This window comes from Manis javanica, chromosome 1, assembly GCF_040802235.1.
Source record: "Manis javanica isolate MJ-LG chromosome 1, MJ_LKY, whole genome shotgun sequence".
NCBI classification, from domain to species: domain Eukaryota; kingdom Metazoa; phylum Chordata; class Mammalia; order Pholidota; family Manidae; genus Manis; species Manis javanica.
In genome coordinates this window covers 191,850,078-191,877,322 of record NC_133156.1, presented here as the reverse complement: position 1 = coordinate 191,877,322, position 27,245 = coordinate 191,850,078, and the positions used below count along the sequence as shown (strand labels likewise).

General features: G+C 36.4%; 1 protein-coding gene across 1 annotated transcript; it reads left to right on the top strand.

The window, feature by feature from the left end:
• Nucleotides 1-54: 54 nt before the first annotated feature.
• Nucleotides 55-27,245, top strand: PEX13 (peroxisomal biogenesis factor 13). Its single transcript, XM_017676798.3, has 4 exons — nt 55-293; nt 13,968-14,662; nt 17,223-17,348; nt 25,970-27,245. The coding sequence occupies exons 1-4, from the start codon at nt 202-204 to the stop codon at nt 26,266-26,268; spliced, it is 1,212 nt and encodes a 403-aa protein (XP_017532287.3). The 5' UTR covers nt 55-201; the 3' UTR covers nt 26,269-27,245.

Sequence of the window (27,245 nt, the reverse complement as noted above, 5' to 3'; positions counted from 1 at the left end):
CCACCGTCACCACCATGGATTAGTGGCAACCTCCTATCCCGTGCCCCCCAGCTGGCAGTGCACCACAACGACGTCCTGACTACAGAAGTGGGCGGGGTGGAGGGCTCGGTGTTCTGCCTGCGTGCCTGGCGCGCGAGTTGCCGCTGTACCGCGGCCTGGAGAGTCCCAGCGCGGAACCACAGCCGAGCGGAGTCGGAGGAGATGGCGTCCCAGCCGCCGCCTCCCCCCAAGCCCTGGGAGACCCGCCGAATTCCAGGGGCCGGGCCGGGACCAGGGCCCGGTCCCGCTTTCCAGTGAGTGTGGGATTCCTCTGACCGCAGGTTTGGTGGGCCTGAGCAGGGACTTGGCAGGAGGCGGTTGAGGCCGCTGTTGGGTGAGGTCCCCTCCCCCTCTCAACCTGCCCCCAACCGGTAGCGGGTCGAGGGGGTGACAGGGAGCCTGCAAAGGCAATTTCGGCGTCAGACAGCTGTTTCTGACCCGACGGCTGTAGTTTCTCCAGCGAGTTCCTGGGTGCTTCTCTGGGTCCCGGTGCCTGAAAGAAAGGGAGCGGCTTCCTGCCCCTTTCTGCTTGCGGGACTCTTTGGCAGAGCTACTAGATCCCCTTTAAAGCGTTAGACTTTCAGTCTGTTGAGAGCGGCAAATGCTCTAAAGCTTCGAAAACCTCTCGAGAAACTGGTGAAAGCCCCAAAGGTTACTTTTACGCAGTTGGGACGCGTTATTTACCAACAGAACTCAGAAATGTTTCGGATAAAGATGTGGAGAAGCGACTTTAAAGCGGGAGTTCCAAATCTAATGGCCCTTGTGTGTAAAATAGTGTATAATTTTCTAAGGCCTGTGGCTTTTGTGACTTTTTAATTAGTATTAAATGTGTATACAACCCAAAAAAGGTTAAAAGAGAATAAGACTTTCACAGGCTTGTGTATTTTGTGTTGGGCGAATCTGTGTTTTGTGTGGGCGAATCTGGACATCTTAATAAAGAAGGTGAGACGCGAATGTCAGTTCACCTACTATGGTAGGTTTTACCTAACACGTACAAATCCTTAAGCAAACTAGAATGTATTTCTGCTGTGTTCTAAAATCTCGTAATTTTTTATTTAAACGCTAAGATACTTAAACACATTAGCTATGTACTTAACAATGGTACATAACAAGTAATAAGCTTTAATTATGCTGTTAAGCTGGGGTGACACTCTGCTACCTTTTTTATGAGTGGTTTGACTTAAAAAAAAATTTTTTTGGACTGCCCTTTGTTGGGAGAGAGGTTTTATTCTTGTACCTCTTAAGGTTCTCTTTAGGTAGTATTAACCATTTTTCCGTTTTTTTCATTGTGAATTATTTTAAACACGTAGAGCCAGTAGAATAAGATGATGAATACTTGTGTATTCACTCCTAGCTTTAAGGACTATTAACATTTTGCCAGTACCTCCGATTTTTTAAAAATGAAAATCAGACACAGTTAAACTCTCTCATTCTTCCTTCTTGTGGTAACTACTGTCCCTATTTAGTGTTCAGTGTACCTAGTAATGTTTTTATATTTTATACTTTAGTACCTAGGTTCATATGTACATTATATATATGTATATGTTATTGTTTAGTATGTTCTTAAACTTTAAATATTTTCAAACTGAGTATGATTTTGCAAAATATTTTTCCACTAAATATTATTTTGTGGTTTATCCTATGCATATAGCTTATTTTAATTGCCAGAGGATATTCTATTACATAAAAACAAATTTCATTTGTTCTGTTTTAGGTGTTTATAGTTATATATTAAAAACTGCTGCAGTGAACATTGTTGGCCTTTATCTTTGTCCACATTTTCAGGAGCTTTCCTAATGTGTTACTACTATGAGTGGAATTGCTTGCGGGAATGCTTATCTTCAAGTACTGACTATTGCCAACTTGCTTCCCAAAGTGGTTTTATACCAAACTTCACATTTTCACTAGTGAAGCATTCTGTTTCTGTGCATTCTTTCCAACCCTTGATGATGTTATTTTTTAGTACTGTATTCGCCAATCTAATGAATGTGAGATGATGTTTCATCTTTAATTTGCACTTCTCTGATTAGTAACAAGATTGAGCATCTTTTGGATTGTTTATTGGTCATTTGAGTTTTTTCTGTTGGTATCTTCTGTGTAATTTTCTATTGGCTTTAATCTTTTGCTTATCAATTTATAGGAGTAGGAGTATTTTATTCATATTAATCCTATTTTATATGTTTTTAATATCTTTCAGTCTATGACCTGTCTTGCTTTATGTATATTCATGTTCATTTTTTTGTACAGATACTTTTAATTTTAAATATAGCCAAATTTTTAATATTGTGAGTACTTTTCATGTCTTGGTTCAATCCCTCCTACCTCAAATCAGAAAAATTTTTCCCTATATTTTTCTTTTAAATCATCTGCTTTTCACATCCATATCTTTAATCCACCTGGAACTGACTTTGTTGTACAAAATTAGTGTGAAATAGGGAATCTAATTTTTTCTATGTAGAAAATTGTCCCAGTACCATCTATTTGTCTATCCCACACTGATTTATAATGCCATCTGTATCATACTATTTTCCTAAAGGTCTGGCTCTGTTCAGGGGACTTTCTGATAATACTCTATTGGTCTTTCTATTCTCATGCTAGCACCACACTGTCTTTATAATAAGTTTTGATACCTAATATGTCGAGAGCCTCTACACATTGCTCTTCTTCAGAATTCCCTTTGTTACATTTACCCTTCTAAAAAGACTTACTGGGACTTTTATTTATATATCAAGTAGGTCTTTCCACCCATGAATATTGCATAAGATATAATCAGTGAGAATTTTTATCTTTTTTTTCCTTAAATAATGTTTTATAATTGTCTCTATGAAGTCCTTTCCCATCTTTTATAAGATATGGATATTATATCCAGCATAATTCAGATTCTTAATTTATTTTGATGGTTTGTTTTAAATTCTTTTGTGTTCTATGTTAACAATCCCCATTTACAAAAAAGCCAGCATAGGCAGCCAATATCCTTGTATTGGTCCTGACTTTCATTGGAATGCTTGTCAAGTCTTGATATTAAGTGTGATTTTAGGTTTTTGTTTTTGATAGATTTCCTATTGAACTCTTTATCTCACTCGGAATTTTATTATGAAGGAGCATTAAATTTTATGAATGACTTTTCTGTATCTAATTATATGTATTTTTTCTTTTAATATGAAAATGTGGTTTATTGCATCACTTAGCTTTCTAATGATGAATCATCCTTGAACTTCTGGGTGAATCTGTTTAATTGTGCTTATTTTGTAAAATACAGTGCTGAATTCTGATCTAATATTTTAAGATCTTGACATATATGTTCCTAGGTGAAAATGGCTTGTAATTTTCTTTCTTTGTACTATACTTTTCTGGTTTTGTATCAGAGTTATATAGCTACAGAAATTTTTCTATTGAGTCTAATTTTTATTCTTCTTTAGATAAACTCTTTTCTCCTTAGTAGCCTTTAGGATTTTACCTGATACTTTGGTCCTCTGCAGCTTTATTAATGAATGTCTATTGTTTCACCTGCTCAGTAGCTATAGCGTTCATGCTTAGTACCTACAGTGTTCAATCTGAGGATTCATATCTTTCTTTAATTCAAGAAAATTCTTACCTGTTGCATCTTTAAATATTGTTTGAGCACTATTCTTTCCTCTCTCTTCTGGAATGCCTCTTAAACATTATGTCATTATATAGCAGAATAGTTTCTGATACAAGTAACCAACCTGAGGTAGTGTGCTTTGGACTATAAAGACATTTATTGTTTAGTTAACAATAAATCTAGAGAAGCTAAGTCAATATCGTTATTAAGAGACCTACACTTTTCCTGGCTTCCTTTTTTTTTCTGCCAGCTTTCTGACAGTTTCCACCATCTCTTTGTCTTATTCTTGCTTCTTTGAAAGGCATCTCTTTTTTCCTCTGGGAATTTTCTCTTTGTTTCTGATTTTCAGCAGTTATACTTTGTTGGGCCTCAGTGTGGCTTTGGGTAGCATTCATAGAGATACTTAAATCTCAGTTGATGTGTTTCATTAATTTCAGAAGCCTCAGCCATTAACTCCAAATACCACTTCTGCCCATCATCTTTTCACTCCTTTGACTCCATTACAGGTATGCTCTATATTTCACTATGCATTCTGAACCTATATACTCTTCTCTGTATGTAGTCTTCTGTTACTCAGTCTACATTCTGAGTATTTTCCTCTGCTGAACTCTCTAATAGTTCACTGATATTTTTCTTCGGTGTGTCAGAATTAAACCAAACCAGTTATTAAGTTCATAGTTTCAGGTTTTTGTGGGTTTCTTTTTAGTTTTAGAATTCTCACTTGGTCCTGCTTTATAGTTTCTATTCTCTGCTTAAAAATCTCAGTCTTATCTTTTTTCCTTGAATGTATTGAGCACAGTTAGTCTCTGCATAATAACTATTATCTTCATCCTCTGTGCATCTTTTTGTATTGTCTGATGTTGCTCTTCCTTTGGTAGTTTTGTCTTCATAGAGGTCCAGTTATTTTTTAATGAGAGCTAGACATTTTATACAGGCAATTTAAGGTGTTTGGAGGCCTAGAATTGTATCTAACTCCAAAGAGTTTTACTTTTACTTGGCCTAATACACATACCTTGGGCCATTAGCAATCTAGGATCATTTTAATTCCATCAAGAATTGAGATGACTTGCATTTTTTAAGCAAACCAATAATGACAAATCTGTCCTCTTTATTGTATATGAACTGGATGTGGCTGCGTTACATTTCCTTGTTCTTTTTTCCATACTAGCTTTCAATTTTCCTGGGAGTAGTGACAATGTCTTTCTGTCAGTGGGATTAAAAAAATTTTTTTTTACTTTAAAAAAAGAATTGAGCTGATTTGAAACTATACTTTTGTTTCCTACCAGGGCTAGTCTATTTCCTGTAAACCTTTTCACCTTACTCCTAGCATATGGCCCTTTAAGGTCCCAGTCTGAAGTATGGGTTTACCTTAACCCTTCTCTTTGGGGGTTCTGAACTCTGTTTTTATCTCCATAGCCCAAGGGGTCTATTTAAAGTTCTGGTTAGCTTCTCATCCTGTCAGCCATCTCTTCAAGAACTTGCCCTGATCACTTAAGAAACATATCAAAATGGGATTTCTGGGTTTTCTCTTTCTCCTGGATCTTGAGTATGTAATTCCTCAATGCCTTGTTCTCTGATTCTTTAGACAGATAATTTATATTTTTTTCTAGCTTTTCTAGTTATTTTCAGTGGGAGGGTTAGTCTGATTACCTAGACTGCCATAATTTGAAGTGAAATTCCCCAAATTCTTATTTCCACTCTGTTCCTTAATGTACAAAAAATTTTCTTTTTGTCTCAGAATTGCAAATAACCCCTATGGCTGTGGACATTTTGTCTAATATTTGTAATGGAATTATTTTTCTTCTTTACATGGTTTTATTACATTTTGATTTTTATTTCATAGATATTATTGCATCTTTGGCCATTTTAAACATATTTAGAATCTTTGTTGAGCTATTATATAAAGTCAGTTTTTCCCTGAATGAATTTTCATTCTTACTGTTGATATTTGTTAGCTTGGTTTCTTAGTGTTTTTATTTCTTCATGTTTGGTGTTTCTGATACATTCATTTTGATTAGGAATTTTTGAGTTCTGTTTTCTCTCCTTTCACATCTTCAGCATTCACCTCTTGCTGGTAGGTTTTCTGTTGCCTCTACCTGCTCCCTCAGCACCCACCACCTATTTCCACCACCCCACCCTCATGTAAGAATCGTGTATAAAAATGGTGGTTTAATTAAGGATATCAAAGATTAAGTCACTGACTGAATCAGTAGTTAACTTGTTGCATTTCCTGGGCTTAAGGCCTTATCAGAGTCTTCCCTCATTCTTAGTACTGTAACTTAAAAAAATTTTTTAAGCCATTGTCAGCAACTTTTGTAATTTCTTCTAGGAGCTGAGATGGTACATCACAGTCCTCAGCCTCAAGCAGTGAACTAGTTCTATTTGAGTGGGGCACTTTTAGTTCTTGTTATTTCCTAGAAGTCCAAGCCCTGGCAGCCACTGTCTAATTCCAGACCCAGAATTGAGTAGGCCTGCAGCTTCACCGCCCCCTGCCACACACAGTCTTTTAACATTTCTGTTTAGTTTCTGTTCCATAAATCTAGCTGTGCCTGTGTGTTCTCTTTGTTTTATCTATTATTCCTCCTACTTTGGAGAAACCTGCTTTACCAAAACCCTAATATACTACACTATTTGGTAGTCAACTGACTCCTTTTTGAGTTCTGTTCCATTTTTTATGATGTGATGCAATATGAAGTGAACATCATCCATGAATTATTCTTGCCATAAAGTCTACTTCTTTTTTTACTTCTCAGTAGCTCAAGTATTCATGCTTATTATCCACAGTGTTCATTCAATCTGAGGGGTCATCTTTCTTTAATTCAGGAAAATTCTCACCAATTATATCTTTAAATATTGTTTGAACACTGTTCTTTCCCATCTCTTCTTCCTGAACTCCTCTTAAACCTTCAGATGCAATCTTAAACTGGAAATACAGAGGATGGAGGCACATTTAAACATTTTGGGGAAACAGATTCAGAATGTGGGACATTCTAGAAGAAAACTGGCTGAACTCTTCAAAAAGTCAAGGACATTTTAAAAATGAAATTGTTCTAGTTTAGAAGAGATGAGGAGACAACCAAATGCAATGTGTGAACCTTCACTGAATTTTTGTTAAAAAAAAGAAACAACCTGAAAGACATTTGACTCTTACAACCCAACATTAAAAAGGCAAATAGCCTAATTTCTTAAGTGGACAAAATATGTAAATAGACATTTCTCTAGAGAAGATCTGAAACTGGCCAGTAAGCACATGAAAAGTTAAATACTCAACATCATTAACTCAGGGAAATGCAAATCTTAACCACAGTGAGATTCCACTTCACACCCACTAGCATGGCTACAATGAACATGACCAATTGTACCAGTAGTTGACAAGGTTGTGGAGAAATTGGAACCCTCATGCATTGCTGGTAGTAATGTAAAGTGGTACCATTGCTTTGTAAAACAGTCTGGCAGTTCTAAAGAAGGTTAAGCTTTATAACCCAGAAATTCCATACGTAGGCATATATACCTAAGGGATATGACATATGTCCACACAAAAACTTATATATAAATGTTCATAACAGTATTCATCATAATAGCCAAAAAGTGGAAGCAACTCACATGTTCATCATCTGATGTATAGACTAATATAATTCAGCAATAAAAAGAAATGGAGTACTGATACATAATACAATATAGATGAACCTTCAAAACATGCCAAGTGAAAGAAGCCAGTCACAAAATACAAAATATTGTGATTCCATTTACAGTAAATTATTATAGATGAACCTTCAAAACATGCTAAGTGAAAGAAGCCAGTCACAAAATACAACATATTATGATTCCATTTACAGTAAATCATTATTATTTACAGATTCCTGATTTGCAGTTTTGCCTACTCACAAAAATTTATTTGTAACCCCCAAATCAGTACTCAGAGTGCTTTCCTGATCATTCACAGACGTGCACAGAGTGGTGAAAGGTCCAAGTGATCTCTCAGCTCAGGGTGACCAAAGCAACAGTGGCTTCTTTTTTTAGCTTTAATACTGTAAACAGGTCTCCTTTCACAATCTGTTTAGGGCCACATTTTCCACATTTTTGTTGGTGATATTGCTGTTTTAAAATGGCATCTAAGCATTGTGCTAAAGTGTTGTCTAGTGTTCCTAAGGAGCATTGTTTCTTCCTAGAGCAATGATTCCGTACTTGCTAATTCAGTGTTTGCAGCAACTTTATAGAATATATCACAAATAATAAAAATCAACTATATAAGAAATGCTGAGAGCAGACAAACTATAGAGACAGAAAGTAGATATGTAGTTCCCTAGGGTAGGGATAGAGCAAGAAATGGGGAGTGACTGACTACTAATGAATATGGGATTTATTTTGCAGATGATGAAAATGTTCTGAAATTACATATGGTGGTAGTTGTGCACCTTTGAATATTTTAAAAACTATTGAATTTTCACACTTTCAAAGGGTAATTTTATAGTATGTGAATTTTATCTCGAAGTTGTTAATACATTTGAAGGTTATGGATATGTTTATGAATATCAATTGAGTAATAGATGATATAGAATTACTGTTAATTTTGAAAAATGGGAAAATGGTATTAGGGTTTTGTGAGAAATATCTTTGTTCTTAGGAGATGCATGCTAAGGTATTTAGGAGTAATGTATCAAGTCTACATTGAGATGGTTCAGGAATTTTAAAAATTCCTTGAGAGTGAGGAAATTTTAAATTGCTGAGTTGGAAAATTATAAATTGCAGAGAGTGAGAGAGAGATAGCAAATCTGGCAAAACAATAGCAGTTTTTGAATTGAGATAGAAGGTATATGAGTGTTTCTGTACTTTTTTCTTTGTCTGAATTTTTTCAGAATGAAAAGTTGAATGGGGAGACTGCACATTCATCAATGAAAATCCATCTTTTGCTCTTCTAAATATAGGCCTATTTAGTTCTTATTTTGCTGGTTGTAACAAAGAAAGACTGTACATGAACACTGAATGTTCTTTAAATGCCAGAAATAGACAATAAAAGCAGAGAAAAGTAAGAGGAGAACTTTTACTTTTCTTATTAAATGTTTACATTTAATTCCCTATAATTTTTAAAGTAATATATTGGTTGCAATTTATGAATCAATGCAAGGGTATATTAAGAAAAATAATCTCTTAATAGTCTGTGTGATATATATGTATTAAATATTCACTAATGAAAGTCTCCAGTATAGTGTTTATATCAGTACTCATTATATGCTAAGCACTATAGTAAGTGGTAGAAAAACAAGGAAGACTTTTAAGGAGCTCACCTTGTAGAATAAGAGGCAGACCTGTGGCAGCCACCCCCTGGGAAGAGATGCCTAAAGAGCAGGTCTTGGACCAGTGTTTTTGGTGAAATGGTGCCAAGCAGAACTGGAAAAAAGATGGCGGAGTACAAAGGCAAGGCAAAAACCTCCTCCCAGAAACACATAAAGGAAGAAACCACAACAAAATAACTAAACCTGAAAATGACCTGAGGACTGCAAAACAGATCACCTACACCTGGGGGAGGAGAGAAGACCGCACAGAAAAGGGTGAAGTGGCGGAGTCTTGATCAAGGGGGACGAAGCACATTTGCCATCCCAGCCCACAAGTGGGAGGAAGAAGAACAGAGCAGGGAGGGCATAGTTGCCCAGGAACTCTGCACACCTGGCCCTGGAGATCTGCTTTGGGAGCACAGGTCAACATTACATTGGGTTCTCATGACTATCAGGGCTGAACACCAGGGACAGTTGCAACACTCTGGGAGGCTGAGACTCCAGCTGCTTGTGGAGGACAGGCACACTCTGCTGGTCCCACTGAGACCCATAGCAGTTTGAAAGACAGGCAGCAGTTTGAAAGACATGCCGGCAGCAGGAGGAGTGCCAGAGGGGCAAGGTTGAGTGGAGCTCTCTCCTCAGGAGAAGAGAAGGTGGATGATACCTCTCCTTCCCTACCTTGGCCCAATAGGTCAGAAACTCTTAGGAGCCCCAGGTGCTCCATCCACCTCAGGGGCAACCCAGCCCCAAGCTGCCTTCCTGCATGCACTGCTAGGGAGCCAACCCAATGGGCTGGACAGCAACATCAGACTTTAGCCTAGTAAGCACAGGGAGACTCTCCCAGCTTTCTTGGCTCTTTTTCAGCCCAACTAGGGCAGTGCCTGCAGGAGCCAGCTCCCAGAGCTCCTTCCCTGCAGGTATCCAGGTCCAGCACTATGTATCCCACCCTGCCTCAGAGCCCCACAATGGCACCACCCATCCCATTAACCCTGAAGCTCTGCCATCACTGCCATGCAGGCAGAGGGTACCCCCATCCACAAAGATGCCAGCAGAGGTCTCTGATCACACAGGTGGCTAAACTGCTGGCACTGAAGGCTCAGATCAAAACAGACAGACAGAAAGGCAGCCCTGCCCATTGCATACCAATAGCAACTCAGGCTCCCGCAAAGTAGAATCAGGCACTGGAGAGTAAAGAGTCTTGGGCTGAGCACCAAAGGGTGCCTCCTTTATAAAACTATTACTCTCTATGCCAGGAAGCATAATAAATCCATCTAATACAAAGGTAGAAATACAGAAACCCTGAAAAAATGAGGAAGCAGAGGAATATGTTCCAAACAGAACTGAGATGAAACACCAGAAAGAGGACTAAAGGAAATGGAGGTCACCAGTCTTCTTGATAAAAATTTCAAAGTAAAAGTCATAAATAATGCTTACTGATTTGCAGAAAACTATTGAAGATCTCAGGGAGCACTTCAACAAAGAGACAAATATCTGAAAAAGAGCTTCTCAGTGCTGAAGAATACAGTAACAAATGAAATGTACAATGGAGGGAATGAATAATAGATGGCTGCAGGTAGAGGAGACAATCAAAGAGATGGAAATTAGAGAACAAGAGCACAATGAAGCTAAGGAATAGAGAGAAAAGGGATCTCTAGGAATGAAAGAATGATAAGAAATGGACGACTTCCTAGAAAAAAAAAACCTTCCAAGATCGACCCAGGAAGAAACAGAAAATCTGAACAGACCAATCACCAGCAATGATACTGAACTGGTAATCAAAAAACTCCCCAAAAGAAAAACCTCAATACCAGATGGTTTCACAGCTGAATTCTACCAAATATTTAAGGACGAGTTAATACCCATCCTTTTTAAAGTATTACAAAAAGTAAAAGAGGAGGGAATACTTCCAAAGTCATTCTATGAGACTAGTATCAGTCTAATACCAAAACCAGACAAAGACACCACAAAAAAGAAAATTATAGACCAATATCCCTGATGAGCATAGATGTAAAAATCCTCAACAAAGTATTAGCAAACCAAATTTAAAAATACCTCAAAAAGACCATCTGTCATGACCAATAAATCCCAAGATCTATTCTAGGAATGCAAGGATGGTATAATATTCATACATCAGTGAGTATCATACACCACATTAGCAAAAAGGATAAAAACCACATGATCATCTCAATAGATGCTGAAAACACATTAGACAAAATCCAACATCCATTCATGATAAAAACCCTCAACAAAATGGGAATACAGGGGCGTACCTCAACATAATAAAGGCCATATATGACAAACCCACAGCCAACATCACACTTAATAGTGAAAGGCTGAAAGCTTTTCCTCTAAGATCAGGAACAAGACAATAATGTCCACTCTCAGCACTTTTACTCAACTCAGTACTGGAGATCCATCCTAACTGCAGCAATCAAACAACACAAAGAGAAAAAGACATCCAAATTGGTAAGGAACAAGTTAAACTGTCACTATTTGCAGATGACATGATATTAATACATAGAAAACCCTATAGACTCCACCAAAAAACTATTAGAACTAGTAACTGGATTCAGCAAAGCTGCAGTGTGCAAAATTAATACACAGAAATTGGGTGCATTTCTATATACTAACAATGAACTCACAGAAAAAGAAATCAGGAAAACAACTCCACTTAAAATTACATCCCAAAATAAAATACCTAGGAATAAACCTAACCAAGGAGGTAAAACACCTGTACTCTTAAAACTATAAGACTCTCATGATAGAAATTCAACACACCAATAAATGGAAATCTATCTCATACTCATGGATAGGAAGAATAAATATTGTCAAAATAGCCACCCTGCCCATAGAAATTTACAGAATCAGTGCAATTCCTATCAAAATACCAACAGCATTTTGCAATGAACTAGAGCAAATAGTTCTAAAATTCATATGGGACCATAAAAAAAACCAAATAGCCAAAGCAATCCTGAGAAAGAAGAACAAAGCCAGGAAGATTACACTCCCTGATTTCAAGCTCTACTATATAGCTACAGTAATCAAAACAATTTGGTACTGGCAGAAGAACAGACCTATAGATCAATGGAACAGAATAGAAAGCCCAGATATAAACCCACATATATATGGTTAGTTAATATATGATAAAGGAGCCATGGATATACAATGGGGAGAAAACAGCCTCTTCAATCACTGGTGTTGGCAAGAACAGACAGCTACATGTAAGAAAATGAAACGATTATTGTCTAACTCCATACATAAAAGTAAACTTGAAGTGGATCAAAAACTTGAACATAAGTCATGAAACCACAAAAGTCTTAGAAGAAAACAGGCAAAATCTCTTGAACATAAGTATGAGCAATTTTTTCCCTGGGCATATCTTGTTGGGCAAGAGAAACAAAATAAAAAATGAACAAATGGGACTAAATCAAAAAAGCTTCTGTACAGAAAAAGACACCATCAGCAGAACAAAAAGGCAGCCTACAGTATGTGAGAATATATTAATAAATGACTCATTTGATAAGGGATTAACATCTAAAATATATAAAGAACTCATACACCTCAGCACCCAAAAAACAAATAACCAGATTAAAAAATGGGTGGAGGACTTGAACAGACATTGCTCCAAAAAGAAATACAAATGGCCAACAGGCACATTAAAAGATGCTCCATATCGCTAATCATCAGGGAAATGCAAATCAAAACCACAATGAGGTATCCCCTTCACACCAGTTAGAATGGCCACTATACAAAAGAAAGAAATAACCAGTTCTGGTGAGGATGTAGAGAAAAGGGAACCTTCCTACACTGTTGGTGGGAATGTAATTTGGTGCAGCCACTGTGGAAAGCAATATGGAGGTTCCTTAAAAAAGTAGGAACAGAAATGTGATTTGACCCAGTAATCCCACTTCTAGGAGTTTACCCAAAGAAACAAATCCGTGATTCTAAAGATAAATGCATCCCTGTATTTATTGCCACATCATTTACAATAGCCAAGATATGGAAGCAACCAGTGTCCATCAGTTGATGAATGGGTAAAGAAAATGTGTTACATACACACATTGGGATATTATTCAGCCATAAAAAGAAAAATCCTGCCATTTGCAATAACTTGGATGGATCTAGAGGGTATTATGCTCAGTGAAATAAGCCAGGTGGAGAAAGACAAATACTATATGATTTTACTTATTTGTGAAATATGGAAACAAAACAAAACATAATAATCAAAACAGCAATAGACTCATAGACACTAAGAAGTGACTAGGGGCTACCAAGGAGGAGGGGTTGTGGTGGGCCAGGGGGAGTATAAGGGGAATAAAGTGGCTCAATAATTCACAATCACAGTATAAGTTGGTCACACAGACAGTAGTACATCATGAAGAATATAGTCAATGATTCTGTAACACCTTTCTATTTTGGTAGTTAGTAACCACACTAGAGGAGGTGAGGATTTAATAGCATGAGTTACTGTTTAACGACTGTGTTGTATATTTGACACCAATATAAGATTGTGTATCAATGATACCTCAATTAAAAATTTAAATAAAAAGAGACAGACTTTTAAACAAATGGAAGATACTGTACAAAGTATGGACAAAAAATTTTGGGAAGGACTTCTGATGATGGCAGAACATGTAGTTTGGGAGAAAGAAAAACCCTGTTGAGAACAAGTAGAAGAGCTAAGTAGAATATGAAAACATCTGCTTGAAGGCATTATAGAGCAAATAAGAATATGTAGATTTATAGAGTCCTGATGGAAAGATGGAAATCCACAAAGGTGAGCATGGCTAAAAAAAATGAACTGGTGTCTTAAAAGGAAATCACAAATTAAAGATACTATTAATAATGCCAGCATAAGTAAACAGTAAATATCAGAATTCAGTCAGCCAACTATTTTATATTACCCATTTTTAACTTAACCTTGAAATTCTAAGCATATGGATATTAGAGACTATTAATATGTTTTCAGTAGAATCTGTCATTAACAATCAATATATAGGAGGTGTTTAACAGTTACTTTTAATTGAATTTACTGTGTGCTTAAGTTACTATTTTGAATCTTTTGGTTTTAGATCTGCTGATTTGGGTCCTACTTTACTGACAAGACCTGGACAACCAACACTTACCAGAGTGCCCCCACCTATTCTTCCAAGGCCATCACAGCAGACAGGAAGCAGCAGTGTGAACACTTTCAGACCTGCTTACAGTTCATTTTCTTCAGGATATGGTGCCTATGGAAATTCGTTTTATGGAAGCTATAGCCCCTATAGTTATGGATATAATGGGTTAGGCTATAACCGCCTCCGTGTAGATGATCTTCCACCTAGTAGATTTGTTCAGCAAGCTGAAGAAAGTAGCAGAGGTGCATTTCAGTCCATTGAAAGTATTGTGCATGCATTTGCCTCTGTCAGTATGATGATGGATGCTACCTTTTCAGCTGTCTATAACAGTTTCAGGGCTGTTCTGGATGTAGCAAATCACTTTTCCCGATTAAAAATACACTTCACAAAGGTTTTTTCGGCTTTTGCATTAGTTAGGACCATAAGGTATCTTTACAGACGGTTACAGTGGATGATAGGTTTAAGAAAAGGCTCTGAGAATGAGGACCTGTGGGCAGAAAGTGAAGGAACTGTGGCTTGCCTTGGTGCTGAGGACGGAGGAGCTAACTCAGCAAAGTCTTGGCCAATATTCTTGTTCTTTGCTGTTATCCTTGGTGGTCCTTACCTCATCTGGAAACTGCTGTCTACCTACAGTGATGAAGTAACAGGTAAGAGTAAGAGTGTGGTTTCAAGAACCACATAACAGTCTCAAATTTCAAGAATAGATGTGTTAAATTAGCATAATTATATTCATTTGTATCTGATATTTTAATCCAATTATATTTTCAGTTAAGAACTTAGGAACTGAAAGAATATGTAGCAAAAGCAGGCTTATTGATTTATTCATTGTTTGTGCACAGTGTAGCAGTACACATTACCTAACTACTGTTTACAAGGTACTGAACTTGATGCTGTGGAGGAAACAAACATGTAGGACATAATCCCCCTCTTTCTAAAACTTATTGGCAGGGAGGAAGGTAAAACACATAAACAGGTAATTGTAATGAGGCAGAAAGAATGTGATGAGGAATATGACAGAGAAAGAGAAAAGGTTTATTGAGCCTTTTTTATATGTAAGACATGTTTATATATTTTGTGTATTTTATCTTATCTAATTCTTACAACAACCCTGAGAGGTAGGAATTAATCCTCATTTTATAAGTGACAAAAATGAGTTTCAGAGAAGTCACTTGCCCAAGATCACAATTTTAATAAGGCAGAACCAAAAACAAAACCAGGTCTGTTTGGTAAGTCCCTACTCTATACTCTGACACAGAGTACTATCTCTGTTTATAAAAGAGAAGCTAATATTTTTTGACTATTGGTATCCAGGAAGAAGTGACATTTAAGTTAGATTTTTGAAGGATAGATGACATTTCATCAATTAGGTAGGGGAAAAAAAGACTGACAAGCAAGTGGAACAGATGGAACAAGCGTACATAGGCAAGGAATGTGAGATTTGTTCAGATATCCTATTGCATGGAATCAAAGGATAATATGAAATATGGCTGAGAAGTTAGGCTGAAAGATAATAGTGAAAGCCCTTCATTTTCATCTAGGGAGGAAAGTGGGATTTTTGTTTTTCAGCAGGCTTGTGACAAACACATAAACAGTGCTCTAAATAGGTCAGTCTGTCTCAAGTGTTTAAGATAAGTCATTGCAGGTTAAAACAGGTTGAAGTTAGATGATGAGATTCATAAATAATTTTAGATTATATCTACCTTTATATTCCCCAAAGCTAACAGCCTGCTTAGGTGCTTATAAATATTTGTTAATTTGGTGACATAAGTTACAATGCTTTTGTACTTGACTGGATGAGAAAAAAATGAAGGGCTGAAGTAAGGTATGTGAAAAGCAAGACAGATGTAATAGATTTAAGTTACTAGCTAGATGAGTTACTTAAAGGGAAAGGAAGAATCAAAATGTCCTAGATCTTTAAATCTGGGTTATTAGATATGTTTTATTCATTAATTCAATAAATATTTGTGAGCATTTACTATGTGCTAGACACAGTTCTAGGAGCTGGGTATATAGCAGCAAATAAAAAGGATTAAAAAAATCTCTACTCTTGCAACTGTCTAGTGGGGGTAGTCAGCAATGAACAAGTAGTAAAATATATAGTAAGAAGATAATAAATGCCAGAGGAAAAAAGCAAAGTAGGGAAGAGTTGCAGAAGTCAGGTTACCATGCTCCATAGACTCAGGGAAGTCCTACCTGAAGGAGATAAGAGAGTAAGTCCTGCAGCTATTTGAGGGAAGTATTTGAGGCATAGGGAATAGCAAAAGTGCCGAGGTATTTAAGAGGTAGTGTGCCTGGCATGTCATGTGTGGACAGCAAGGAGGCCAGCATGAATGGAGCAAAGTGAGAGCAGCTGGAGGTGAGGAAGGGAAGAATACAGTGTGTTTTGGACCTCCATGTAAGTGCAAAGGAAACTTCCATATTTCAAAATTCATTCAGTGGTGCTATTGAGGAACTTCCACATAATCTTCATATGACTTAATTCCTATGTAATGACTTGGTAAAAGGTAAATATCAAAAGAAGAATTAAACAGTATTGTATTCATCTTCTTAGAGATTAATATGCTTAAGTAAAAGCACATGTTCATTGGACTAATAATTTCAGGATTTGGGAGTACCTATTTGTGTGAGAAAACATTTTTAAAGATGAAATACCTTAAATCTCATTACAAATAAGCATTAACAGATGAACTTCTGCAATTGGAAATGATGATAGGAAACACTGCCTTTGAACCCCAATTAGGAGAAATATCCCAACCCCAAAATATTCCATTCTTACCAGTAGTACACCTTTATTACAGAAAAAGAACTTAATTTTTATTATATTTTGAGTTTTTTCAAAAAAAGTATGAAAAAAAGTTTTCTCTCATATGAGTAACTATACAATACCTTCAGCTTTACCTCATGGCCTACATAGCCTGATGTATTTACTATCTGATCCTTTACAGAAAAAACATTTGTCCACCCCTGACTTAAAATAAGGGAGCTAGAATTTTGAGCTTGAAGAAGAGGAAAAAGAGCACAACAGATAATGCAGTGAACATTTTGTTGATTTTACATAGGGTTAATTATAGAATTTACTTTGGGTGGGGGGACTTTGCTGTTGGCAAATGAATTTATGCGGTTTGTAAGGTACAACTAGTGAAATATCTGTATTTTCCTTTCATTAAATTTTACTAACCTAATCTTAATTCTTAATTTGGTTTACAGACAGCACCAACTGGGCAAGTGGTGAGGATGACCATGTAGTTGCTAGAGCAGAATATGATTTTGCTGCTGTATCTGAAGAAGAAATTTCTTTCCGTGCTGGTGATATGCTAAACTTAGCTCTCAAAGGTAACAAAACTTGAATAAATTGGATTATCTGAATTTTTAGAATTTGTAAATGGAGTATTAAAAACCACACAAAGGATCTTGGACATTGTTAGTTAATTCAGAAATAGTTACTAGGATTTCTCTTTCAAGTCAGTTTAGGACTTCCAAATCTGGGGAAGTGGGGAATAAATGCCTAATGGAGGTTTCCAGTCATATTTCATAGAGATAAGGAAAAGATTTTGTTTATATAATCTCCTCTAAACTAAAAACACTTGAATTCCAAACTCTTAATCCCCCCACAAAAACATGAGGTAAGCACTAAATGTAACAAAATCTAACCAAAGAAATTATCTAGTATCATGTAAGTGTCCCTGTTGCTCTTTACTGGGACTGGTATTGCTCTCTATTTTTACTTGCATAATGTTTACTTCAGAAACTCTAACATGAATGTTTTAGGAATTATTGTCATGAAATATTAAAGAACCTAAACAAGAAATTCATACACATCTCAGGTTTATTTTTGGACCAGGACACTAATAGTTTTTAATAGCTCCAGGCAAAATGACCTTTTCCTTCAGCTTTACCCAGTAATGATCAGAAATTTTGTGGATTTATAAAAAAAAAATTTTTTTAAAAAGATTGTGTGGAGACAGGATTAAAGATGGAGGCTTGAGAGGTAAGACAGAGGCTTCCTCCTAATATCACATATAATATGAAAATATAATTAATACAACTAATCCTGAGAGAGCAACAGGAAAGAGGGCTGCACCAGACTGCATACACCTGGAGAAAAGAATAAACCTCATGGAACAGGGTAACATACAAAAGCCGTGATCTGGCAGGACCCAAGCCCTTCCCCCACCCCAGCTTACAGGCAGAAGGAAGAGAAATGGAGCAGGGAGGGACTGGAAGCCTGGAACTGCTGAACACCTAGCTCTGGAGATCTGCTCTGGGAGCACAAACCTACATTTCATGGTGCTCTCCAGATTAGGGGGGTTGGAAAGCTAATACAGGCAAATACCTGGAGAGACTGGGATTCCAGCTGCTTGTGGAAAGCAGGGATCCATATCTGGCTGCTCTGGGACAAAAGAAAGGCAGGCAGTCAGAGAGACTTCCTAACAGCAAGAGGGCTGCTAAAGGGGCAAGAATTGCACAGAGCTTACTGCTCAGGAGAAAGGATAGGTATACAAAACTGCCCGGGTGCACTCTGCCCAGCAGGTTGGGAACTTTAACGTTCTTCAGGCGCTCCAGCCCCCTAGCTGGCTATGCACCTCCAAGGCCCCCTGCCATGATACGCAGCCTGCTGCGCCTTCCTCACAGCCCCACCTGGCTCACAAACTGGCAAATCCTACCCCAGTGTTAGGCCAGCCAGAGTGAAGACCTGTCTACAACAACTACAAATGCAAAGCACAGAGGCTTATACCTGTGTGATCGGCCCACTGGTTCAGGCGGTGGAGACAGGCATAGCAGCCGGGAAGCAGGAAACAGCTCTTTCCTCCCCCCGGGCACCAACACTACTCCCGTGCAAACCCCAACATTGCTCCAGGGGCTCAGCAGCTCCAGATAGTAGAGCTTCTGGGCACTACAGTGCACCACATAAAAATATGAAACGTCAAAAGAACCTGGTTCAAAGCAAAATTATAAATACACCAGAGAAGATTCAAATGAAATCAAACTCATGAATCTTCCTGAAAGAGATTTCAAAATAAAAATCATTAACATACTCATGAAGGTACAGAAAAATATTCAAGAACTCAGGAAAGAATTCTGAATGGAGATCCAATCATTAGGAAACACAGTATCAGAAATGAAACATACAATGGAAGGTTTTAAAAGCATTTTAGATACAGTGGAGGAGATGATAAATGAAATAGAAACTAGAGAAGAGGAATACAAAGAAGCTGAGGCACAGAGAGAAAAAAGGATCTCTAATAATGAAAGAATATTGAGAGAACTGTGTGACCAATCCAAATTAACAATATCGCATTGTAGGTGTACCAGAAGAAGAAGAGAGAAAAAGAGATACAGAGTGCCTTTGAGGAGATAATTGCTGAAAACTTCCCCAATCTGGGGAAGGAGATAGTCTCTCAGGCCATGGAGGTGAACGAATCTCCCAACACAAGGGACCCAAGGAAGACAACACCAACACACATAATAATTAAAATGGCAAAGATCAAGGATAAGGACAGACTATTAAAAGCAGCCAGAGGGACAAATAAGATCACATACAAAGGAAAGCCCATCAGGCTATCATCAGACTTCTCAGCAGAAACCCTACAAGCCAGAAGGAAGTGGCATGATGTATTTAATGCAATGAAGCAGAAGGGCCTCAAACCAAGAATACTTTGTCTGGCAAGATTATCATTTAAATTTGAAGGAGGGATTAAGCAATTTCCACATAAGCAAAAGCTGAGAGAATTTACCTCCCACAAACCATCTCTACAGTCTATTTTGGAGGGAATGCTATAAATGGAAGTGTTCCTAAGGTTGAATAGCTGTCACCAGAGGTAATAAAACCATAGTAAAGAAAGTAGAACAGGCAATTACTAAGCAAATGCAAAATTAAATCTACTACCCCCAAAGGCAATCAAAGGATAGATAGAGTTCAGAATATGATACCTAATATATAAAAAATGGAGGAGGAAGACAAAGGAGAAGAAAAAAGAAAAGAACCTTTAGATTGTGTTTGTAATAGCACACTAAGCGAGTTAAGTTAGACTCTTAGATAGTAAGGAAGTTATCCTTGAACCTTTGGTAACCACGAATCTAAAGCCTGCAATGGCAATAAGTACATACCTATCAATAATCACCCTAAATGTAAATGGACTGAATGCCCCATTCAAAAGACATAGAGTAACTGAATGTATAAAAAAACAAGACCCATCTATATGCTGCCTACAAGAGCCTTATTTTAAACCCAAAGACATAAACAGACTGAAAGTGAAGGGATGGAAAAAGATACTTCATGCAATTAATAGAGAGAAAAAAACAGGAATTGCAGTACTTATATCAGACAAAATAGACTTCAAAACAAGGGAAGTAACAAGAGACAAAGAAGAAGATTATATAATGATAAAGGGGTCAATCCAACAAGAAGAGATAACCATTATAAATATCTATGTACCCAACACAGGAGCACCTACATATGTGAAACAAATACTAACAGAATTAAAAGGGGAAATAGAATGCAATGCATTCATTCTAGAAGACTTCAACACTACACTCACTCCAAAGGACAGATGAACCAGACAGAAGTAAGTAAGGAGACAGAGGCACTGAAGAACACATTAGATCAGATGGACCTAACAAACATCTACAGAACTCTACACCCAAAAGCAGCAGAATACACATGCTTCTCAAGTGGACATGGAACATTTTCAAGAATAGATCATCTACTAGGCCACAAAAAGAGCCTCAGTAAATTTATTCAAAAAGATTGAAATTGTACCAACCAGTTTCTCAGACCACAAAAGTAAGAAACTAGAAATAGACAAAGAAAGTGAAAAATCCCACAAACACATAGAGGCTTAACAACATACTCCTAAATAATCAATGGATCAATGACCAAATAAAAACTGACATCAAGCAATATATGGAGACAAATGACAATAGTTAAACCCTGCAAAATCTGTGGATGCAGTGAAGGCCATGCTAAGAGGAAAGTATATTACAATACAGGCATACCTCAGGAAAGAAGAACAATCCCAATGAACAGTCTAAACTCACAACTAATGAAACTAGAAAAAGAAGAAGAAATGAAGCCCAAAGTCAGTAGAAGGAGGGACATAATAAAGATTAGAGCAGAAATAAATAAAATTGAGAAGAATAAAACCATAGAAAGAATCAATGAAAGCAAGAGTTGGTTCTTCAAGAAAATAAACAAAATAGACAAAACCGTAGCGAGACTTATCAAGAAAAAAAGAGAGTCTACACACAAAAACAGAATCAGAAATGAGAAAAGAAAAATCACAACAGACACCACAGAAATACAAAGAATTATTAGAGAATACTATGAAAATCTATATGCTAACAAACTGGATAACCAAGAAATGGACAACTTTCTAGAAAAATACAACCTTCCAAGGCTAACCCAGAAATAAACAAAATCTGAACAAACCAATTACTAGCAACAAAATTGAACTGATACTCAAAATGCTACCTAAGAATAAAACTCCTGGACCAGATGGTTTCACTGCTGAATTTTATCAAACATTTAGTGAGAACCTAATACCCATCCTCCTTAAAGTTTTCCAAAAAGTAGAAGAGGGAATACTCCCAAACTCATTCTACGAGGTCACAATCACTCTAATACCAAAACCAGGCAAAGACACCACCAAAAAAGAAAACTACAGACCAATATCCCTGATGAACATAGATGCAAAAATACTCAACAAAATATTAGCAAACCAAATTCAAAAATACATCAAAAGATCATCCATCATGATCAAGTAGGATTTATTCCAGGGATGCAAAGATGGTACAACATTTAAAAATACATCAACATCATCCACCACATTAACATAAAGGACAAAAACCACATGATCACCTCCATAGATGCTGAAAAAGCATTTGACAAAATTCAACATCCATTCATGGTAAAAACTCTCAACAAAATGGGTATAGAGGGCAAGCACCTCATAGTAATAAAGGCCACATATGAAAAACCCACAGCCAACATTATACTTAACAGCAAGAAGCTGAAAGCTTTTCCTTTAAGATCGGGAATAAGACAGGGATGCCCACTCTCCCCACTTTTATTCAACATAGGTCTGGAGGTCCTAGCCATGGCAGTCGACAACACAAAGAAATAAAAGGCATCCAGATTAGCAAGGAAGAAGTTAAACTATCCCTATTTGCAGATGACATGATACTGTACATAAAAAACCCTAAAGAATCCACTCCAAAACTTCTGATCTAATATCTGAATTCAGTAAAGTTGCAGGATACAAAATTAATGCACAGAAATCTCTTGCATTCCTATACGCTAATATGAAGTAGCAGAAAGAGAAATCAGGAAAACAATTCCGTTCACAATTGCATCAAAAAGAATAAAATACCTAGGAATAAACCTAACCAAGGTAGTGAAAAACGTATACTCTGAAAACTATAAGACACTCATGAGAGAATTTAAAGAAGATACCAATAAGTGGAAACACATCCCGTGCTCATGGACAGGAAGAATTAATATTGTCAAAATGGCCATCCTGCCTAAAGAAATCTACAGATTCAGTGCAATTCCTATCAAAATACCAACAGCATTCTTCAACAAACTGGAGAAAATCGTCCTAAAATTCATATGGAACCACCACAAAAGACCCTGTATGGCCAAAGTAATCCTGGGACAGAAGAATAAAGCTGGGGGGATTATGCTCCCCAACTTCAATCTCTACTACAAAGCCACAGTAATCAAGATAATTTGATACTGGCACAAGAACCTGACCCATAGACCAATGGAACAGACTACAGAGCCCTGATATAAATGCAACCATATATGGTCAATTAATATATGATAAAGGAGCCAAAGACATACAATGGGGAAATGACAGCCTCTTCAATAGCTAGTGTTGGCAAAATTGGACAGCTACGTGTAAGGGAATGAAACTGGATTATTGTTTAACCCCATACACAAAAGTAAACTCAAAATGGATGAAAGACCTGAATGTAAGTCATGAAACCATAAAACTCTTAGAAAACATAGGCAAAAATCTCCTGAATATGAGCATGAGCAGCTTCTTCCTAAATGCATCTCCTTAAGCAAGGGAAACAAAAGCGAAAATGAACTCATGGGACTACATCAAACTAAAAAGTTTCTGTATGGCAAGGACACCATCAACAGAACAAAAAGGCATTCTACAGTATGGAGAATATATTTGTAAATGATATATCTGACAAGGGGTTAACAACCAAAATATATAAAGAACTCACATACCTCAACACTCAAAAAGCAAATAACCCAATCAAAAATGGGCAGAGGATATGAAGAGAGAGTTCTCTAAAGAAGAAATTCAGATGGCCAACAGACACATGAAAAGATGTTCCACATCACTAATCATCAGTGAAATGCAAGTTAAAACCACAGTGAGATTTCATCTCACACCAGTAAGGATGGCCAGCATTAAAAAGACTAAGAACAGCAAATGCTGGCAAGGATGTGGAGAAAGGGGAACCCTCCTACACTGCTGGTGGGCATGTAAGCTAGTTCAACCATTGTGGAAAGCAATATGGAGGGTCCTCAAAAAACTAAAAATAAAAATACCATTTGACCCAGGAATCCCACTCCTTGGAATTTACCCAAAGAATACAACTTCTCAAATTCGAAAAGACATATGCACCCCTATGTTTATAACAGCACTATTTACAGTAGCCAAGATATGGGAGCAACCTAAGTGTCCTTCAGTAGATGAATGGATAAAGATGATGTGATACATATACACAATGGAATACTATTCAGCCATAAGAAAGAAACAAATCCTACTATTTGCAACAACATGGATGTAACTGGAGGATATGCTCAGTTAATTGCACCAGGTGGAGAAAGGCAATTGCCAAATGATTTCCCTCATTTGTGAAGTATAACAATGAAGCAAAACTGAAGGAACAAAATAACAGTAGACTCACAGACTCCAAGAAAGGACTAGTGGTTACCAAAGAGGAGAGGTATGAGAGTGCGGGTGGGGAGGGAGGGAGAAGGGGATTGAGGGGTATTATGTTTAGTAAACATGGTGTCGGGGGTCGCGGGGAAAACTGTAGCACAGAGAAGGCAAACAGTGAATCTGTGGCATCTTACTGCACTGATAGACAGTGACTGGGGTATGGGTGGGGACTTGATAATATGGGTAAATGTAGTAATCACATTGTTTTTTCATGTGAACCCTTCATAAGAGTGAATATCAATAATACCTTAATAAAAATATAAAAATTCAAAAAAAAAAGATTGTGTTTGGGATTCAGGCTTGCCACAAAAAGTCATATTTTGTTGGTAAAGACATTAGTAACAATAATAACAGTTGTCATTTATAGAATACTATGTATAAGGCATTGTATTTTACATATTTCATTTAACTTTATAATAATACTGTGAAGTGGGTACTGTTATTATCTTGTCCCCATTTTGCACATGAGAAGACTAAGACTCAGGATGAGTAAATTGTCCAGTATCACAAAGCTAAGATTTAGAGGAGCTAGACTATGAACCCAGGTTTGTCTGACTTTAGAACCTGTCCTTTAATCACTTTGGCTGTTTTCTGTGTGATCTATTAATGGAAACTTTTGACTTTAATTGGTTGTAGTCACTCCTTATGTAAGGAAAAAAATACCTTCAGTTTTCAAATCATTAGTTTTAATGTGTAAATAATTAAAAAATCAGGATCAAATTTCCTAAATTTCTGCCTCATCCCTTTATATACAAAACCTAGGTTTATAGGTATTATATTCATGTTTTTCTTCTAGTGAAAGTAGAATCTTGCTATTTCAGATTTCAAAAAAAATGATTCCTTTTTAAGGCTTATTATTAGAGATAGGACCAATACAGATAATCAATTTTAGTTAATCTAAGGAATAAAGCATCAAGTATTGTTGCCCTTTATTACATTATAATATTTGAGAAACATTTCTTATGTCATGTTATTCTTCAATGACTAGTGCCTCTTAACGTTTGGCTTTGTTTCTTTGCTTTCCTCTATCAAGTAAAGTACATTTGTGCTTTTAGAACAAAAGTCATATTTTGTTGATAAAGATATTAGGGTTACAGACAGGGTTAATATAAGTGTTTTTTTTCTTTATTATAGAATATTAAACATAAAAATGTAATGTGCCTAAATTATAATGTTGAACTAAAACTCCAAGAGCCAAACAACTTTTTAAAATACATGGCTAAGTGAGAGAATACCAAAATACAAAACCAAATGAATCAAACCACCTTTCCTACTTTAAGCTTAGAGTATTGCCTTTAACTTTTTGTCATGTGACCAGGGATAACTGAGGTCTTCATTTTTGTCCATTATGGATTTAAATTAACATTTACTGTCTTCAGGATTGTCCATCATAATCACACTACAATGACTTCTATATTTTGGTCAAAAGTATGTAAAGAGAGTTGGCTTATATAAAGGCAAATATTTTCTATACTTGCCCCAAACTTACCCTATTGAGAAGGAATGACAAGTTCATTCCTTAAATTCCAATTTAAAATGTAAAAGATGAGTGACATCTTGATCTCAGTGATGGTTACATGAGTATATACACATGTCAGAATTCATCAAGCTGTATGCTAAGATTTCTGCATTTTATTTTATGTACCTCAATATAAAAATAATAATAAAAATAAAAATATGAAAGACATTGATGTTTTCAGCTTTTGAGAGATCTGAATCTCCTTACCCTATTTTACCAACTGACATAAACTATGTTCTTCAAGGTTGAAATAAATATTTAGTAAGTATAAAAAAGTACAAATTATAAGAAGGGACTCTTGAACTGTTAAGCCTACTCATTTGATTTTGAGTGTTTGTATATATACTATTTGTATATTTTATGTTTTATTATGTAATTGTAACACAGATTTTACTTAATATTTTACTCTCAATATTCTGTTGAACCTCCAAAGTATGTTATAATTACAAGGATGTCTTTTCTTCTATCAGAACAGCAACCCAAAGTGCGTGGTTGGCTTCTGGCTAGTCTTGATGGTCGAGCAACAGGACTTATACCTGCTAACTATGTCAAAATCCTCGGTAAAAGAAGAGGTAGAAAAAAAATGCAATCCAGTAAAATTTCCAAGCAGCAACCGTCTTTTACCAACACTACACTAATTAAAGGATCCACGCCTGTTGATTCTTTGGATGAACAGGAAGCTGCCTTTGAATCTGTTTTTGTTGAAACTAGTAAGGTTCCAGTTGCACCTGATTCCACTGGAAAAAGTGGTGATAAACAAGATCTTTGATATCTTTCGTGTTTGCCTGCGGTTGAACTATACTTCAGAGTACTTTTTAAAAATTACTTCTTACAAAGAAATTAATGTAAAATCCAATGAACACATTTTCTTAATGGCTATTCCAGGTGTTTTGCTGCTAGAAATTATTAATAAAGTTGTACACTAGTATGTTGGTCTAGTGACAAGTTATTGGACCATGAGGATGTTTATTTCACCTGCATTTTAAGATTATGGGGGCTGCTGTCATTTTCATCTTATTTGAAACCCTATGTTTATTGGAAGAATAAGTCTGATGAACCATAGAATGCACTGCTACTGTAGGCATCATTAATGCTCTGTAAAGTTCTAGATTAATTTACTTGGAATCCTCAGATATCAAACGATAACATGAGAACAGGCAAAAAGTCTAATTTTTTTATAACTTTAATTAAACTGAATAATAAAAATTTTCTAATCTGTATTATATTCAGTCTTGGGTTTGCTTTAGACAGTAATATGTTTTCATTTACTTGCAATTGGTACTGTTATCTCTTACTGTATTTTTAAAAATTTATCTTGAACAGGCCACTAGAAGCATTGTGAAGGAGATAGTTCTAGAGTGATATTTAGCCCACATAGTTTCTCAGCTAGTAAAAAGCTGAAATTTATCTTTCTTACAGATTATTTCCATTGCTTCTGAGGATAATGTAACATTTTGTCCATTCACAATATAACTAATTTTCATCCTGGATGAGTCAGAACATATGAAAGATTTAGTTTCTTTGGCCATGAGTGCACTTAATGATATAGTCAATTCTACCAATAATGATTTTGAATATTTTCATAGATTCTGTACATTTACCTAGTTTAATTCCTTTTGAAATTCCACATTCAGGCTGTTCTTTATACATTGAAAATGTGTCATATTGGATACACATTTATTTTAGGTTTAATTTTTACTACTGAGACTATAAATAAAATGCTGATGCCATTTGGCAATATGATAA